This window comes from Podospora pseudocomata, chromosome 6, assembly GCF_035222375.1.
Source record: "Podospora pseudocomata strain CBS 415.72m chromosome 6, whole genome shotgun sequence".
NCBI lineage: Eukaryota > Fungi > Ascomycota > Sordariomycetes > Sordariales > Podosporaceae > Podospora > Podospora pseudocomata.
In genome coordinates this window covers 3,420,353-3,438,550 of record NC_085890.1, presented here as the reverse complement: position 1 = coordinate 3,438,550, position 18,198 = coordinate 3,420,353, and the positions used below count along the sequence as shown (strand labels likewise).

The following is an 18,198-nucleotide window of genomic DNA, read 5'->3' as shown; positions in this document are numbered from 1 at the left end:
GAATTGCGTCTGGGGAATTGTCTCAAAATAGTATCTGATTTGAGATCGCTCGCCACCTGCTTCTCCGGCGCCATCGCTGTCGTGCAGTTGTGCAATGATGAGGAATCAACCAATATTCTGCCGGTCTTCTGGAATTGTCTCGGGGAACACGGGCTTACCGTAACGTCAGCAATTGGACACTACAATTGGCTCGCTTAGGTCTCAAGCCTTCACTTACCGTAAGATCGCGTAATCCACCTCCTTCGCGTCATCGCCAAGATCGGCCACCAGCATCGAGAACCTCCTAAAGCTCGGTGACAAATCCCTCTCTTACATCATCACTCATTGACAGCCGGCAAGCAGTCCAAACTCGCAGCCAATTCCACAGCCATCCACACACCTTTTCTTTGAAACCAGGCTTGTGACTCTCTGTAACTTGGCTGTCGGAGTAATTCGTTCCAATAACCAAAAAGCCCGTTATAAGCCTCCCCTCCCCAGCCACATCCCACCCCGCACCTTTTGTTGAAGATGTCATTCCGACTCCTCGCCCGCCCAGCTACCACCACAGCTTTCCGATCCGCTCTCCGAACAACAACAAGAACATCGTCACCATTACAATCACTGCGCCCTGCGTTCCCTCAAACAACCCCAACATCCTCCGTCACTAAACCAAGAGCCTTCACAACCACAACCCCCAAAATGACGGTCCACATCTTCGAAACAGCCGGCCAGTTCAAGGAGGCCGTCGCCGCCCACCCCGTCGTTGTCGTCGACGCCTTCGCTACCTGGTGTGGCCCGTGCAAGGCCATCGCACCCCAGATCGCAAAGTACGTCCTCTCACTACATCACGCCCTGCTTTCAAGGTTCTTTTTCTTTTGTCTACTACATCACTCCTGATGTCCCAAGCAAAATACTAACAGGCTTTGTGTCAAACAAACAGGTGGGCCGAGGATCCCGAATTCAAGGACAAGATCTACTTTTGCAAGTTCGACGTCGACCACCTCCCCGAACTCGCTCAGGAGCTCGGCATCCGCGCCATGCCCACCTTCATCTTCTACAAGGACGGCGACCGCGTCGACGAGCTCATGGGCGCCAACCCCCCCGCGCTGCTGAACCTGCTTAGGAAGTACCTCGGTGGGAGCGGTGCTGGTGCTAGCAGTGGTGGGGAGCACCCTGAGCCTCCTTCGCTTTAAAGACGAGGGATGTGGAAAAGGGAAGGGGATAGAGCGGAGGGAAGAATAAATACCCAGCTTGCATGCAGATAAGAAGATGAAGAAATTAAGTTTGTGGAACTTGTAAAGATGTCTCAGGTTGTGGGAGCTGCTTTTGTGTGTGTCTGACATGTGAAGGATGATGTTCCCAATGTGAAACTCAACACTACCATCTAAGCTCTTTCGCACCTCCAGCGCCCCCTCATCTTCAAATATATGCCCTCCCTCCCAAAGCTTATACCATGTTAGCTTCCGAGACTTCGTCTGGTGAAACCATCTTGCTTTCTGCGCAAACCCAATTCCTACTTCCCTTGAGACATACAACAGCGGCGCAAAGTAACCATACTGTTTTTTTTTATTACAGGGGAAAAATGCAGCAGCCGGCAGGTATTGTGGTTAGAGGGGCAATGAGGGGCAAAAAAAGGGAAAGAAAAAGGTGGGGGCCACCCGGGGATTGAACCCGGGACCTCTCGCAAACATTGCTGTAGGGTGTTACCCTAAGCGAGAATCATACCACTAGACCAGCGGCCCTTGAATCCACTTGATGTCTTTGCAGGGTGATTTTGGGATTCAAATAAGAGATGAATGATCAGATCTCTGCTTGTTCTTGCAGACTCCAAGGGGTTCATTCGAAGGCATCAACGAGGTCTTTGATGCGCGAATTGTCACTATTCTGTCATAAATTGGCCACATGGTTCTCTTCGATCTTCAAGAGAAACATTCGCACCGACGTCTTGCACAATATGGTAACTTGCTTCAATTTTCACTCCCCCACGCGAATCGTCTCCCCTTCTAAAATGCCGGTATATCTCCCCTTCCATGCCTCCACCAAGTAATGATGTGCCCGCCGTGTTTCCGCCGTGCGAGTAACAAACTGGGAAAAAATGCACAAAAAGCCAACGCGACTCCATCCCTCCCGTCCCGTCTCTATTTCCGTTCAATTTTTTCCTTCCTCCCGAAATCTCTATCAAAGGGACCGGGACGAAACCGAGAGATGAAACCGTTTTACATACATGAGGGGGGTATCGTGCCGTGATCCTGACAAATTCAAGCCAAAAAAATGGGTATAAACAAAATAGTAAATGACAGCAGAGAAAGAGAAAAGGTGAATAATTCGAGGATATTTGGTGAGAGATGAAAGCCTGCTATGATATGAGGGAGGGTTTTCCAAAGCGTGGAGTGATGAACTGATGGTAGGAGGTAAGATGGTGGTGGGCATGGCTGATCCGGATGACTGGTGTTGTAGGTTTTTGGTGTTTCAAGTTTTTTGTAAGGGTTGGTAGATGTGTTAAAATGTAGGAAAAGAAAAGGTAATGAATGAATAGTGGTCGGTGGTGATAGGAAAAGTCCGTCGGTGTGTGAACAGGTAAGGAAATGTCAAAAGAGTGTAGGTGTGTATCAGGATCAGCCATAACCATTCGCAACTTCTTCATCGCTTAGCCTCTCTCCTCTCCCCTCAACCCTCAAGAGCTCATGCGCTTCAGCGTCAGGCTTGTGCGCCTACCATCCACTGATGAGCGGGGTGTTATGGAGAGCAGCCTCGCGCTCCCGGCACTGATGTGCCTTGCATGGCCGTTGCCGAGGTTGATGCTTGTAGCTCGTTGCAGCCCGTTGCCTTCGTCAACTGGACTTTCAGCGCCGAGTACCTCTGCTTCATGGGTGCTTGCCGCATCCTCATCAAAATTATTGAGGAGACCCTCCCGACTCTTCATCCTGCCAACTGTATGAGAATGGACAAGAGTGGGCTGCTGGCCGACACTGCCCCAGTGGGCTTCCTCTTCCCAATCGCTCGACGGCCTTGCTTCGCCGGTTGACTTTCTATTCCAACCAGGCCTCTCGCTTTGCAACGGGGTAAGGCGTGCCAAGTAATCGTCCTCCGTGATTTCCATGTCCTCGTTGGCGTGATCGTTTTCTTGTAAGCGCCCACTGTCAGATTCGGGTGTGTATCGCTGTAGCTGCGCATGGGAGCCGCGTTTCATGACACTCGACGACTTCCGCTTTTTAGCCAACGCTCCCCCTGAGAACCAGGAAGCCTCAGAGTCAATGGATGCTAGCGACATGGCCTGAGGTTCAGGCGAGACACCAGCAGGCTCATCCGGGTGGTTGACTGTAGACGGGGTGTTGCGCATATCTTCAAGTGACCGGGGGTCCGTCATGGGAGTATCATATCGTTCGGCGGGAGGCGTTGGTAACTGATCTGGATCCTCATCGGGCTGTGGGAGATCAGGTGAAGTTTCGGCGATGGGGGGGATCACGTCAACTTCTGGCGATTGGATTCTCGAGTCCGGTGGTGACATTGGAGACTCTGGTAAGTCTTCGCGGAACCGAGACATGGTTCGTTTCGGTACTCCTGAGCTGACCCGTCGCGGTATGAAATTAGGTGGCGGGGTTGGTATCTGAGACGTTTGCATAGAGTCCCTCGACGTGTTCGAGAAAGACGACGGGCCTGCAGAGTGACGCCTGTTCTTGCCCCATCTGAAAAATGAGGCCCAGGACAGTGGGCCTTTAGAACCACTCGTCTCTGACCCTTTCTTCAGCGATTCCGTGTTTTCGGTACGTGTTTCTGAGCCGAGTGGTGACTTTGAACGCCGCAATTTAGCATGCAGGAAGGAGCTTCGAGATCTTGGGCTTGCTAGTGGGGGTAGAGGCTCTTCCTTCGGCGCCTGTGGTAGTTCGGGTGTCTGCAATGGGATGCTGTCAACTCGGTGAAAGGCGGCGAGAGGAGGCACACGCGGTTCGTCAATGGCAATATCATCACAGTCGGTGCTGAGGGGCTTTGCCTGGGCTTCTTTCAGCTGATCCTGAGAGTCCCGTATCCTAGTCGAAGTAACAACAGCAGAAGTAGCATTGGCTCCCAAATCCGGAATCTCACGACCTAGCACTCCTCTCTCCAAGTTTGGAGGCGAGTCTCTCCCCTGTGCCTGAGCTGCAGCTTCAGCAGCCCGCTGCTTTTCTGCCCTCTTTGCAAGTCTTGCTTCGATCTTCTCTTGTTCAAGTTGTCGTTTTCTTTCTCTTCTTCGTTGATCTCGTTCCATGAGCTCCCGCAGGTCGCTAGCACTCAAGTCATCAGCGAGGTTGGCAACCCGCTTATGGGCTTTGAGAGTAGCCTCGGGGATGTTGGCTGGCGATTTCCGGTTCTCATTCTGTCGTTGCGATGGTTTCCTGGCAAGACCGGTGCCGTCGCCAGTAAGCCTGGGATGTGTGGTGCAGCGTATTGTGGGGCGTGGTGCTAGGGCCTCTAGTGCAGAAACCCTGAATGACATGAAATCCGAATCTGAAGAAAGCGCCGAGTCAATTGATCCTGGTGCTGGAAGGGATATTTCTGAAGACCGATTTCGTTTCTCCCAGTCCGATCCTCGAACTATTCCCATGCCTGATTTGACCCTCCGGCTTTCTTTCTTCATAGGGCGCCCGGCCATCCAGTCCTCAGCAGCGGGTCGGACAGGTATCAAGTTGCTCATGGCCCTGATTTCAGCCTCACGCTGATGGTCAACCTCTCTTTTCTGCTTCTTGCTTGACTTTTTCCGCGGTAAATGATCGCCATCGCGCTTATTGTGAAGCGTGGGAACACGCCGTAAAATTTCCTCCTCAGCAGCTCCTAACCCGACATCGAGCTGTTCTCCGTTGCCATCATTTGCCACTCTTGAAGCAGCGGGCAAGGATGCGCCTGCTGCCCGTTTGTTCTTGGAGCTCTTGGAGCGGCCCACCTGGATGGAGTCATCACGACCAGGCGAGAAACTGTAGGTTCGTGCTCGCCGTTGGAGCTTCTTAGGCTCGATTCGCTGCTTCTTGATTCCCTGGCGCTCTGACATGGAGGGGAACGCTGATATCATGGCATCGGGGAATGTCTGAGTTCGTGGTGGTAATGCGGATTCGGCTCGGCCACGGAACTGTTCGATATCGGATGCGTTCTGATGGGCTCGCTTCCAGCGGCTCTTCCGCCGAAATAGCCACCCCATGCTTGTGATCTTGACCAAATTATGATGAAGACTGGCGTGGGCTGTGAGACTGGCGACTGGTGAACTCTATAGACGGTGACAGGCGGGGAAGATTCATCCTGAAGAATATCTCAAGGTGACGCGTGGGTGGAATGGGAGCGCGACTGGCAAATTCGTCAGACGGTCGGAATGTCTCTAAAGCATGCTTCAACGGCGAGACAAAGTGGGCGTGTCCAGGTGTTAATTGCTGAGCTGTGAGAGTGACGGAACGGAGGTCCAGTGGTGCGAGGCTGAGCTACCGGGACCTTCGATAGCACGGGATTCTTATCCACAGCTGCGTGGCAGTGGAGTAAATCGACGGTGGATAGCAGGCGATCGAGATTGTTGATGGCTGTGGTCGTGTTGCTTGGAATGGAGGTGTGCTCCGAATATGCGAGGGAGCTCGTCGAACGCGAGGGCAGAGGTGAAAAAATGGATCGCCAGGCGATATTCCTATGCTGTGCCTTCAGGGCGGGAAGAAGTGTCTGAGAAAAGGTTGTTCGGGAGGGCCCACGTATTTGACACAGGGCGTTGCAGCTGCTGGCAGGGCCCAAGGAAAAAATAAGAATTGAAGTGACAAGGGAGGGTTCCGGGTACCTTGCTTGCGACGTGCTTGTTGCCCCCCTGCCAAATTCTTGTTGGTCGACTGCAGACTGCCTGACAGTCTCTTCTGTGAGAAACGGAGGGTTTGAATGAATGCTCCCCCCGTTATGAAATCATGTCACTTATTGTCTTCTCTCCAGAAGACTGATTCGTTCACTGAGGAATTGGGTTCTGCTAAATCCCCTCCGTTTGCCCCAACCACTTTCTTGGTTGACCCAATCACATTCTCAGGCCAGTCCATGAGCCATCGACCTCCAAACCTCCGATCCAAAACGCCCTGGAGACACTGCCAAACCGCGGCGACGGACCTTTAGCCGGCCAGACTGGCGGAATTCTGTACCAGCACCTCAGCACCTTAGACCCCGAAGTCGGACTATTCCGCTCATGTTGTATGGGATGATGGCATTCATGAAGGGCGGCGACATCTTTCCCCTCCGTTTTCCCTGGACCCCGCCGTTTCTCGTCATCTGAACCCTGAAGAGGTTTGGTTCGGCTTGGCACTGCCCCACTGCAACGGTTTTGTGGGCTTGTGAGTGCCAGGGGTCTTTTCAGCCTTCAGTTGGCTCCACTGGTCGCTCCACCAGGCCAACCCCAACACTGGCTTCTTCTCGAGCTTCTCAATCAGAAGATCGCGCGATCGCTCAAAGCTGCCGTGTATCTCTTGAGTGATTTTGCCGGTGGTATGTATTTTCTGGGCCTCTAAAATGGGCCCAGGAGACTAATGTACACAACACCTAGCGCATTGCACTGGTCATGAAGAATATGGAAGAGAAATAGATGCTCGTATCCGTCTGGCCCGAGCACGATAGGTACGCATGCAGCTCGGTTCTCTCACAAGGTGTGAGGTCTAGTTCTCGTTTGCCATGTACGTCGTCACAAAACGGAAAGGCTCGTTCAGCGACATCGTCGATAGGTATGCATTTCCCTTGTCACATTACCCCGGCCAATTATGTCATGAAGAGCCGATAGGGCAGTCGCCACAGGAAAGCTTCCCCAATGTCACCCTCCAATGGACGCTTTGGCGTCATCTGCTCCCTTGAACACCAGCGAGCTGCGTGGATGGTGACGGCGACTGTGTGCTGATCCCCCTGCCGAGGACACACCTGGGCAGCGTTGCTCACAAAAACCGGATGGGGGTTGCAATCGTCTCGCCATGTGCCATCATGGGTCTCTGCGCGTTTGCCAAAGTCGCTCTCCGCTCTCCGTTCTCCGCAAGCACCTGCATGCACTACCGTCAACCCGCAGGCCCCGAAGTCCGCAGAGCAAAGGGACGTTCCAGCGGGACTTCCGAGAGCTTTGCCAGCCTGACACGTGTTTTGCTCCCACACAGTTTGACGGCTACCCTGAACACTATTGCGAGATGGACACAAATGCTGCAGGGCCCAGGCTCTTGTTGCGTGGGGGGGGGGGAGCAAGACATGGTTCTATTAACACCAACCAGAGTTGGAATCAAGCTTGAGTGAGTCTCCAAACTCATCATGCAGTGTCGAACCTCGACCATCTCGCCTGCCAGCTTTCGGCACTATCCGCCCACGCTAGGCAATTCTGATAAGTGATGCAACATGCACCAGGCTTTCTGGATAGGTTCACGTGCGGGGATTAGATGGAGAAACCGTCTCTGTAGTTTCAATAGATTTAGTTGCATGGGCGAGTTCGATCTGACAACTCTTCAAACTGATCAAACTTCTGAGATAGGGCAGTCTCCGGAATCCCTCCCCATCACACCTGGCAGATGAGTACTGCGAAAGGATGACCCGACAGACAACAGGAGTGGCTGCAAGCCAACGCCATGATGTTTCACCATTCAGCCCTCCCGCACCCACACAACAAATCAAGAGACACTGCCGTTCCGTTTTGTTTCCATTATATCCCAGGTTCGATAGACTGGTCCGCAGATCCAGACCTGACGCGGACGAGATCTTAGCATGGTCATTATTCCAGCCATACGAAGGGTTTAATCTCAGCAGTCTAACCTCAGCCATAGGGCAATGTGGCACAGCGAGGAATTACATTCGAATAACGGCTGCGCATGGAAGGCCCGGAGAAGAATCTCTCAGCGGAGGGCCGCCTGGCCATGATTAATTTCTGATTCTGCAATGCCAGCATGAAAACAGGCACGCGCCCGTCGTATAGAATGATGCCAGCCTCCACAGAGCGGATGCCTGCGGCTTTTCATCTCAAAATGGGCTTCCAAGGCATTGCCATGTGGCTAGGATTGCGGCCTTATGCGGTGCGTTGATGGTCTGGCTGCGATCACACTATGGCAATCTATCGATATGCTGTGTCAGGACATGTGCGACGTCTAGTAACAGGCAAAGGGTAGATTCTCTGACGGTTCGACAAGGGTTGACCACAGTCCTGGGCCTGGCTCGGCATTGATGATGTGCCACCAGGATGAAGTCGATGGCCCGGGGTCTGTGGATGCATGATACTGGTTGCCCAAACCATAGATCTGTGTACAGTCCGCCATGTGAAGAAAGCCCACAACTTGCTCGCCATCGTTTGGCACTTATCTGGCCTCAGGCTTTTTGTCGCCATAAGTGGTCATATGTTTGTGACGTTTCTACCAACCATTGTGTGGTTGAACGATTGAGTCCCAGCGAACTTGGCGCTGCCCTGCTCAACTTTGGCTCACATCGCCGTAGTCCAGCTCAAATCGCCATGCCTTGAATATAACCACAACATGCAAATCAATTCTAAGAGGGAAACAAGCCCTCTTCAGTGTCATTGTTCAGCCTTCTCATGTTTAATGGCATAGTTTAATGTGATGGTTTCATTTGCTGCATTAATTTAGCTTTGCTGAGTTGATTTGATTCAACCTAATTCGACCTGTTCCTTTGAACTCTGATCCTTCGAGTTTTGTGAAAGTGGGAAATCTTCCAATAACTTCACAACTTCCCTCTACAATTACCAACCTCAGCGCGGGAAAAAGGGCATTGCTAGACTCGAGAGCCTTAATTCATTTATTTCATTCATTTTTCCGTTTCGTCATAGCTATATGTTAATAAAGCAAAAGCTATAGGTATCTAAAGTCTCTGGTCCGAATGTGCGCGCTGGTAAAGTTTCTAGTCCTATTGAGTGTAGCTTTCCAGATTTGATTTGGGTATTCTTGTTTCCTTTCCACAGATATAAAAAGCGTAGCTGGTAATTCTTCTTCGATTCTCAGCTTCCACCTTTCATCACCTTCACCTTGGCTGAGTCGATCAGCACCAAAATGCTATCACCTCTGGACGCTGAGAATCTCCAGGCCCTGGGAGGTCTCAGCGGCTTCACATGCGCCGTTGAACCATTTCGGCGACAAAGAATACTGGCATCTCCCTCTCACTCCACCCAACTCGCCAGAATCTTCAGAAGCATTTTTCACCATCCCCGATGCCCTCATTTCACTGGAGACTCTGATGTCGGTCGGACTGTCCACCCAAAAGGCGCAGGAGCTCTGGCAGAAGTGGATTAATTGGCACCTAATAGACGAGGTATCGTCCGCAAGGAGTGGCGCAAAAGAGGATGGACTCAGCATTATATTTATATGCTTGGCTTGCGATCTTTAGATGTTCCAGAAATCAAGAGTACCAATTTGATATTGAGTAAACCGAGCAATTTGCATGTACCGAGGCTGAAGTCAATGTGGATATTCAGCCTGCAGGGATTCAGTTTCCCGAGCAACACCCCACCAAATTTCGTCAACACGGCCCACCCAAATTATCAACGGTTCACCACCACACGTGGCGCATCTTCAACACCGCGACCAGAAGTCAATTCACCACCCGGCACTCGGCACCGAAGCCAGACTCAACCTGCTGGTGCCCCCGTACTACGACTCCCTCCCCGATCTTGCCGTCTACCCCGAAACCCGCCAATTTCCCCTCGAAAACTACCTCGACGTCCGGCGCACCTCGCGCTCCCCCCCATCCGGGCCGCCATCATGTCCTACAACCCCCGCATGTCCATCATGCCCGGCAGCCTCCCCCCCGGCTCCGGCGCCGGCGCCTCCTCCAAATCCCGCGCCGCCAAAAAAGAAGAAGAAGCCGCCTACGCCAACATGCGCCTCCCCGACCGCGAGATCGTCGGCTGCATCAACGAGCTCGGCATCTCTTTCACGGTTCAAGATCTCCAAAAGCCAAACCCGATTCAAGTCCAGATGATCTTTGAGTGGTTCGGTGAGCTCCTCATGAACAAGACCCGCGCCACCGTCGACCCTGCCATGCGCGCTGCCGCCGAGGACATCGTCGGGGAAGACCTCTGCGATGCGCTCATGCCGGCCGATACGAGGAACCTGTTGGGTTTTTTCAGGAACTTGAGGATATTGATGGAGCAGTGCGGGGTGCATGATTTCAATTTTGGGGATCTGTACAAGCCGACGCATGATCGGTTGGTCAAGTTGTTGAGTTATGTGATTAATTTTGTGAGGTTTAGAGAGTCGCAGACGAATGTGATTGATGAGCATTGCAATCGCGCGGAGCAGACAAAGGCGCGGATTGAGCAGCTGTACCAAGAGAATCAGAACATGGAGGGGCAGCTGGAGGACATGAAGTTCACGAGAAAACAGATGGAGGTGCAGGTGGCGGAGAAGACGAAACGGAACGAGGAGCTGAAGCACAAGTTGCTTGAGCTGAGGAAGACGCAGGAGAAGGTCGCCGCGAGGTGGGAGGAGGCAAAGATCAAAAAGGCGGAGATGACGAAGGAGCTGGAGGATAAAACTACGACAAAGGTGATGCTGAAGCAGGAGAGCGCGAAGCTGAAGCCGTATACGCTGCAAAGTCCGTCGGCTCTGCAGAGCTCTTTGGCGGAGTTGAGCAATACGCTCAATGGGGACAAGGCTCATATTGATAGCCTTGACAGAAGGGCGAGGGCGCTGCAGACGTCGACGGACTCGTTTGCGGTCGTGACGGGGGATGTGGCGAGTTGTATCAAGCTGCTGGAGGAGATTGGGGTGGAACTGGCAAAGGAGGAGGAGGAGAACGCCAAGAACGCGAAGCAGAGAGACGCGCTTACTGAGCGTGGAGCTAGCGTCCGCGAGGTTGAGCGGACGGAAGCCCTTCTCCAGAGGCAACTGGCCAAGTGGGTGGAAAGGACTGAGACGTTGAGAGCGCACAGCCAAGAAAAGGCTCAGCGGGCGAAGGAGTCCATGGAGGAGTTGAGGGCGGTACACAAGAAGCTCACAGAGGAGAGGTCAGAGAAGGGCAAGGATATTGAGAGGAGGAGAGTGAGGATCGAACAGATTGAGAAAAAGGTATGTTCCAGATTGCACTCTTACATGGTCATCAGGCTAACGCCAACTGTTCACAGATGCTCGACCTCAAAGAGAATATCGAAAACGAAGTGCGGGCTGCGTATGACGAGTACCTCAAGATGGAGTCTCATATCAAGCTGTACATCACCGAGATGGAGCAAGCCCTCTAAGGAGCCCTTGCTGATTTCACGTGTCATCTTGTTTGTTTACACACACACACACACATATATATATATATATGGTAAAAGCTTTCGGAGGACTTTAGGATGGCACGGCTGTTTTCTATTTGGTTTGTCAGGATTATCAGGATGCAGAGATACCACGGGACGGCGTCGGCGCTAGCATTGGACTTTTTTTGCTAGAGAAATTGGGTATCAATACGTATGTTGTTCTCCATGGCGGCACCATGTTATGTCTTACATCGGAAAAGATGTTGGCTGTTTGCTCAACTATGCACGGCAGAGGAGAACACGTTTTTCGTTGCTGTTCCAGGAACACAGCAATACAAATAGAAATGTAACCTACGTGGCGACACCTACTGCTGTCAGGCCTCCCAATTTCCCTCTTGAAAGCGGAACCATCTTCCGAGAACCTTGCTGACTTCAATGGTTTTGCCTGTCCAGCCGGTTCCTTCGAGATTGAGTCCTGCTCTTTTTGAGCTGCCGCTCAACACAGGCATCTTCTCTGACAGAATATCCTCTGCGTGTTGAGTATCCCCACCAGCCTCGTCAGGAGAGGAAGTAGAGAGAGGAGCCTCCACGATCACGGCCTTTAACCCCGCCTGCTTCGCAGCTTCGACCAGCACAGCGGCCGTACCATTGACGCCCTGAACACTCCACTCGCTCGTATGCCGATGTGACCCCAGGAATCCGTACACCAGGAGCAAAGGAGTTGTGTGGTTTGCTCCGGATGACGACGACCTAGGCGCGGCCGTGCTTGTGGGAGGTGCCGAAACAGCTGTCGTGTCCTGAAGGGTGAAAACGGAGAGAAAAGCGCGGAGGTGTGACACGGTTGGTATGAATACTGTCCGTATGTGCCGTGTGACTGCCAGCTGGTACAACGGGGGCGGAGTTAAGAGACTAGGCGCTGATGCTGTGTGGTTTGGGGGGGATGATGGTTGGTGGGGAGCTTGACCGAGATGGTCTGGGCCGGCGTCTGTGTCAGGATCTGCTGTGGCTTCCGACTGCCGCTGGTGGTGTTGTTGGGTTTGTAACTCCTGTGTGAGAGTGGAAAGGAACTCGGCACGATCGCTGCAGATGAGGAGGGTTGTTGGGTAGGTGCAGTGGTGGATTATGTAGTGGATCAAGGTTGATGGCAGGGCGGGGGACAGAAAGAGGGGATCCATCTAGATAGATGAGATGATCAATGCCGTGTGGTGTGAGAGAAGGCCTCCAGATGCATCCTCCTAAGACAGGTCGTCGATCGGAGTGATGGTGAAGTGGGCTCATGAGTGGACCGAGCCGTCACCGGGACGTGCTGCCGTCAAGGCGAATGCCCCGCTAAGGTCAACGGGCGTTGGAGTGTTTAGCTGCATAGCGCCCTTTACCCCACCAAACGCCGCGACAGTTGGCCCCAGCTCCACGGTTCCAGGTTCCCAAGCAGCAAGGTGGACAGGGGAGCACGTCACTTGCCCAAAGCCACTGTCTACACCACAGTGCCTAGGTGTGCGACAATCACCAACTGCGTGTGGTCTGGTTTTGGGAAAAGAGGAACCGCAGCGCCGAACAGACATAATGGAGTCGATAGCTCGTATATCGAGCTTGCTCGAGAATGGTGAGCCTCTGGAAGCAAATGCTAATCATGCGCCGTTACTAATTCCGCCCTCCATCCACCAGCTCGAGAGCTCACCCTCGATGCCGCCTCAGCCGCCAGAGGCTCGAGAAGCTCCTTCAAGCCGCTCGACCGTAGCCAAGTGAAGAAACTCCTCGACAGCCGCAATGATCGTGAAGTACTTGAGGGGTTACGGCGTGTCATCGCTGTGCGCATTCCCTCCCAAGTCTCTCCCAGCTCCAGCTGCTGACCACCAGTGTTTGCCTTCTTTCAGATGATGTACAAGGCGCTAAAAACCCTCCCCCTATTCTCCTCCGTCGTCAAGAATGTCGCGTCACCAAACCTCGAAATTAAGAAGCTCGTCTACATCTACCTAATACATCATGCCGAGCAAGAACCCGACCTAGCCCTTCTCTCCATCAACACGATCCAAAAGTCACTATCCGATACAAACCCCCAAGTTCGAGCCCTCGCACTACGAACCATTTCTGGAATACGAGTGCCAGTCATCAGTCAAATTGTGTCTCTGGCCATCCGAAAGGGCGCTGGCGATATGAGCCCATATGTTCGGCGCGCTGCTGCGCTCGCCATCCCCAAGTGCTATCGCCTCGACCCCTCACAACTACCGCAATTATTGGAATACATGACGACGCTGTTGGGGGACAAGCAATACTACGTGGCAGGCGCTGCGGTCACGGCATTCCTGGAAGTTTGCCCGGAAAGGATAGACTTGATTCACAAGAACTACCGAAACTTGGTCAAAATGGTAGTCGACATGGACGAGTGGAGCCAGCTATCAACCCTGCGTCTGATGACTGTCTATGCCCGGAAATGCTTTCCAAGGAGGGCTAGAGTGGAAGCTGGGGAGGAAGTCGTGTTCCTGGACGCCGACCTGGAGCTCCTTCTTACCAGTATCAAGCCTCTTTTGCAGTCCCGCAACTCTGGCGTGGTGGTGGCCGTCGCACGGTGTTACTCTGCCGTTGGGACCGCTGCTTACGTCCGGCAAGCTGTTGGGCCCCTAGTTGCACTTCTCCGAAGTGGACAGGATATTCAACAGGTTGCCTTGTTCAATATAGTGTCGATCTGTCTCGACTATCCAGCCGCCTTTGTCAAGTACGCCACACACTTTCTCGTCCGCGCAACCGACAGCCAACCAATATGGGAGTTGAAGCTTGAGGTCCTAACCCTCATCTTTCCTCATTCACCGCCACATATTAAGTCACTCATCCTCAACGAACTCGAGCACTTCAGCCGTGGCTCTGACAAGGGTCTCGTCAAGGAAGCCGTCCGAGCCATCGGCCGCTGCGCACAGACAGACACAGCCACCGCACCTCGATGCCTTCGCCTTCTTCTCGGACAAATTACTTTTCTCGATGGGACTCTCGCAGCAGAGTCACTCACGGTAATCCGCCATCTCATTCAGCAAGACCCCAGTTCCCACGTCGCGACTGTTGTTCGGTTAGCCAAGAACCTCGACAGCGCCACAGACCCCCAGGCCCGTGCGACCATTATCTGGCTCGTCGGTGAATTCTCTGGTTTGAACGGGGAGGACAACATTGCAGCAGACGTGCTGCGCATTCTTCTCAAAGAATTCCCATCAGAATCCGAGCTGGCAAAGAGGCAAATTGTTCTCCTCGCCGCCAAAGTCTACCTACACTACCTCAACCGCAAACTCGAAGCCCAGAAAGAGGCTGCCTCTGGCGAAAACGAAGCCCGAACGCCACCCGCCACCCCGGACCAAGAAGACGACGACCATCCAATCCCCAAACTATGGAACTACGTCACCGTACTCGCCCGCTACGACACCTCCTATGACCTCCGCGATAGGACTCGCCTGTACAAAAGCCTGCTCCAAGTCCCACAGCTAGCAACCCTCATGCTCCTCGCTCCTAAACCCGCTCCCCAAGCCCCGTCTCCCTCCGAAACGCGCAAGGGCTACACCCTCGGCTCGGCAGCTCTTGTCCTCGCTGGAGGGGGAACTATTCATGGGTTAAGGGGCTACGAAGACCTGCCCGAGTGGGTGGAAAAGGGGCAGGAGCCAGATGCAAAGTTGAGGGATAGAGAAGGCGATAACAGGCAGGATGATGGCAAGTATGGAGTTTATGACCGGAGGAACAAGGCGGGCAGTGTGCCGATTCCGGCGGCGGAAAGGATTATTGATGCGGGACAGGGGAGGTCGGCTTCCATGTCGGGGAGTGCCAGTCCAGCTGGGTCGTTTGGGGCGAAGAGTGCTGCTAATGGGGTGGGTGCTAAGACTTTGGATGATTGGTTGGCTGAGGATGAGGGAGGGGAGCAAGAGGAGGAGGAAGAGGAGAGTGAAGAGGGGGAGGGGGAGGAAGAGGAAGAGGAAGAGGAAGAGGAAAGTGAAGAAGAGGATGAGTCGGAGGAAGAAAGCAGTGGAGAGGAGGAGAGTGATGAGGATGCTAGACTTGTACGGCCTTCGTAGAAGGTCATGATTGGTCAAGTTGGAATAGGCAAGTTCAAAAGTTTGAGCATAGCGCTGATGATAGAGACGGCATCTTTACACATGGATGGTCACGAGGGGAAATACATGGATAAACTTTATTGTTTTGTCTTTTGGCTCTTAACCCTCTTGGTACTTCTATTCAACCCTAGATCCCAACCAACCTGATCAGGCCTGGCAATGAGCCAACCTCGCCACCAGCGTCCTTTCCAACCCAAGCAGATCCCCCGGCATAGGCTTGAGCGTCAAGCACTCCCTCACCACCTTTCCATATGTTGAGCCCATAATCCTGTCATTCAGTTAGCCAACCCACATCCGCATAACGAAAAGAAAAAGAAAAAGAAACTTACCTATCCAACTTCCACCCCGCCCTCTCCACCGTCTCCCCATCCTTCCTGATATCATCTTTGGTCGGCACAACCCTCGGATCATACCCCCTCCGTCCAATATCCCCCTTCTCCAACATCTCGAGCGTCTCCCACAGCCCCAGCTCCAACAACACAGCCCCCACCCCATAAAGGTCATACTGATTCCGGTAGGGCAGGTTGACATTATACCTATACTCCGGATGCTGGTACGCATCCAACGCGACAACCCTAGGTTGATTCAGCACTTTACCCAGCCCCTGAAGCGGGCGGATATGCTCCAGCGGCTTCGCAGCCACCTCAAGAACAGACGACGTCTCAATCTCCAAGCGAGTAGAGTGGAACCCCGCGAGAAAAGGGTTCTCAAAGTCCAGTCTTGTCGGGTCAGGCTCGCCGTCTCGGCTCTGGGAGGGAAAAAAGAGTATGTTATCGGCGCGGATGCGCTTGTGCATCCAGCCGGCCGTGTGCATCAAGTGCAGAGAGTTGAGAAGCTTTTGCGCCAGCTTGAACCGGACGCCAAGGTCGAGGGCCGGTTGTTGAAGGATGAGCTGCCTCAGGCTGGTGGGCATCCTTTGAGCGGCCGTGGTCTTGGGGGAGCGGACAACCCGGGGATCAACCCGGCCGGCGATCTTGGGGGGAACTTCCGTCCTGATGTGAGACGGGAGTTGGAAGACGATGCCAATGAAGTTGGAGTCGGTGTTGTCGTACACCAGACCTTGGGCGGTCGGCAAAAGGAGACCGTCGGGTTTGTCAGCGTGGAGAACATACCACTCCGACTTGAGGCCTTCGAGCTTGGTCTTGACGTTGACGGTCTTGGGGACGGGGACCCACTCGACGAGGACGAGGCGGGTTTGGTATTTGGTTGGATAATCCAAAAGACGGGCGAGGGTGGAGTGGGGGCCGAGTTTGTAAGGGGCGTCGAAGGAGAAGTCTCGGCGGGTGAAGATCTTTTGGGAGGGCATGTTGGGGCTGAGGCCGCGGCCATTGAGGACGGTGACGTCTCGGAGGGAGAGGGAGAAGCCGATGAATTTAGCGATGTCGCCGTAGAATCGCTTGGCGTCGGGGTCGATGGTTGCCTTTTGCTCGAACAGAGCTGCCTCGGCAAGACGTGCTGGGTCGTCAGGCTTCGAGTGGAGGCCCGTCAGGACAACCTCGTAGATTTTCTGGGCCGCTTCGTTGTTGGCCTCGCTGTCAGTATACAGCTGCAAGTCTCGGTTGAACTCGGTGAACCGAATGACTACATCCTCAAGCTCGTAGTCCTTTCCCACTATCACGTAACGGACAGTCTTGAGCAAGTTCAAGTGGTCGTTGATGCTCTTGTTGAAGGCAGGAAGTCCCTTGATGTTGAAGCGGCTGTCGACACCGCTGAGATAATCCGAGTAGTATCTCAAGTCCCTCGGCACATCGTCGTTTCTCGTCGCATACTTAGGGATCCTGTCGGGCCTCAGACCGTATCTTTTCTTGAGCTTGTCGGGATCCGAGAGTGTCTTGAGCAGGCTCACGAATTCCTTCAAGATACCCCTTGCCAGAAGTGGCTTTTCAAATGCGTATGCTTTGATCTTATCATCAGGCTTGTCCCGAGCGTCGAGCCACCCATCCTCCCAGGCATCAAAGATCTGGTGATAGGAGAGCCGTTGTTAGCATGAGAGTCTACTCTAGAGTGTTCCCCGGTGATATCATACTGCTCTCTGGAGTTCCACCCGTGCCCAAATAGAGCGAAGCTTCTTGTCGGCCTCAAAGAGAACCTGGGTCATTAAAAAGACCTCTGTACGTTTCCACCGTCAGCCAATATGCCCATTTTGCGCCCGAAAAGGGGCAATGTTTACCTTTGACCAGAGGAAAGAGGCCGGTCAAAGCGGCCGTGATCGCAGTCGGGTCAGCCATGGTTCAAGTTTTGTTTGTTTTTGAATAGACACAGAGTCCAAGCAGGTAAAGACAAAAGATCTCTGGCCCTCTATATGAATCTCACGAGATGGCGGGGCAGGTTGGCGGGGTCGAGTTGAGTGTCCATCGTGCCCTGACTGACTGTTGCATTGACGATGGGCTTGGCGCCAGTGGTTGTTGACTTTGTTATGCATGTCAGCGGCGAGTTGAGACTGTTGGTATGCGGCTGTGGCGGGCCGCGTCTAGCAACGTTGGGTTGACACATAACTGCATTTTGGGCGATAGGCAGGCAGCCGTCGAGGTTGGTCCGCGGTCAGCCCTGGTGGGGTGGGCGTGGCTTTGGTGAGACTATTTGGTGGATGCTGAAGTTGTGGAGTCGTACGGATCATGGATTATGTCTCGGCGCCTTGGCTGCAGTAATCACTGGTTTTCGTGGACGATAATTCAAACTGGCATTTGATCCATGAATGGATGTGGTGGAAGAGGATTGGTAAATGAGGGGCAAGCGCTGACAAAGACTGGGTCTGAGGGGATTTGGGGGGGCGAGTAAGGCTGCCTCCTTGGGAAGGCACGATGGTCTTGGACACAGGCTACAGCTGCAGCATGAACCAACAGCAAAGCTTGTGGCCATGAGTGGTAGAGTTGCTTATGGAAAGGGCCCAGGAAAGTGGAGATTATGCAGGTGACGCACGCCATCAGCTTTGAGATCTTGGCT

The 18,198-nt window shown here is 53.3% G+C and overlaps 6 protein-coding genes and 1 non-coding gene across 7 annotated transcripts; 3 read left to right on the top strand and 4 right to left on the bottom strand.

Annotated features, from left to right (window-relative positions):
• The first annotated feature begins 189 nt into the window (after positions 1-189).
• TRX1 (thioredoxin trx1) lies at positions 190-1,317 on the top strand. Its single transcript, XM_062892550.1, has 2 exons — positions 190-806; positions 920-1,317. Exons 1-2 carry the CDS (start codon positions 508-510, stop codon positions 1,170-1,172), a joined length of 552 nt encoding a protein of 183 aa, XP_062741139.1. The 5' UTR covers positions 190-507; the 3' UTR covers positions 1,173-1,317.
• A 312-nt stretch (positions 1,318-1,629) lies between these two features.
• Positions 1,630-1,721, bottom strand: QC762_0100150. Its single transcript has one exon. It is a non-coding gene; the product is annotated as a tRNA-Pro (tRNA).
• Positions 1,722-2,653: 932 nt separating this feature from the next.
• On the bottom strand, positions 2,654-5,149 carry QC762_608730 (uncharacterized protein; the record flags this gene model as incomplete). Its single annotated transcript, XM_062892549.1, has 1 exon — positions 2,654-5,149. The coding sequence occupies one exon, from the start codon at positions 5,147-5,149 to the stop codon at positions 2,654-2,656; it is 2,496 nt and encodes an 831-aa protein (XP_062741138.1).
• Positions 5,150-9,296: 4,147 nt separating this feature from the next.
• On the top strand, positions 9,297-11,380 carry NUF2 (kinetochore-associated Ndc80 complex subunit nuf2; the record flags this gene model as incomplete). The annotated part of the gene is made up of 2 exons (XM_062892548.1): positions 9,297-11,000; positions 11,057-11,380. 2 exons carry the CDS (start codon positions 9,297-9,299, stop codon positions 11,168-11,170), a joined length of 1,818 nt encoding a protein of 605 aa, XP_062741137.1. The 3' UTR covers positions 11,171-11,380.
• A 164-nt stretch (positions 11,381-11,544) lies between these two features.
• On the bottom strand, positions 11,545-12,345 carry QC762_608710 (uncharacterized protein; the record flags this gene model as incomplete). The annotated part of the gene is made up of 1 exon (XM_062892547.1): positions 11,545-12,345. The coding sequence occupies one exon, from the start codon at positions 12,343-12,345 to the stop codon at positions 11,545-11,547; it is 801 nt and encodes a 266-aa protein (XP_062741136.1).
• APL6 (AP-3 complex subunit beta) lies at positions 11,596-15,317 on the top strand. Its single transcript, XM_062892546.1, has 3 exons — positions 11,596-12,773; positions 12,836-12,978; positions 13,045-15,317. The coding sequence occupies exons 1-3, from the start codon at positions 12,431-12,433 to the stop codon at positions 15,214-15,216; spliced, it is 2,658 nt and encodes an 885-aa protein (XP_062741135.1). The 5' UTR covers positions 11,596-12,430; the 3' UTR covers positions 15,217-15,317.
• Positions 15,318-15,325: 8 nt separating this feature from the next.
• On the bottom strand, positions 15,326-18,135 carry QC762_608690 (uncharacterized protein). Its single transcript, XM_062892545.1, has 4 exons — positions 17,426-18,135; positions 17,282-17,364; positions 15,585-17,215; positions 15,326-15,523 (listed from the first exon to the last, which is right to left on the bottom strand). The coding sequence occupies exons 1-4, from the start codon at positions 17,481-17,483 to the stop codon at positions 15,403-15,405; spliced, it is 1,893 nt and encodes a 630-aa protein (XP_062741134.1). The 5' UTR covers positions 17,484-18,135; the 3' UTR covers positions 15,326-15,402.
• Between the last annotated feature and the right edge of the window lie 63 nt (positions 18,136-18,198).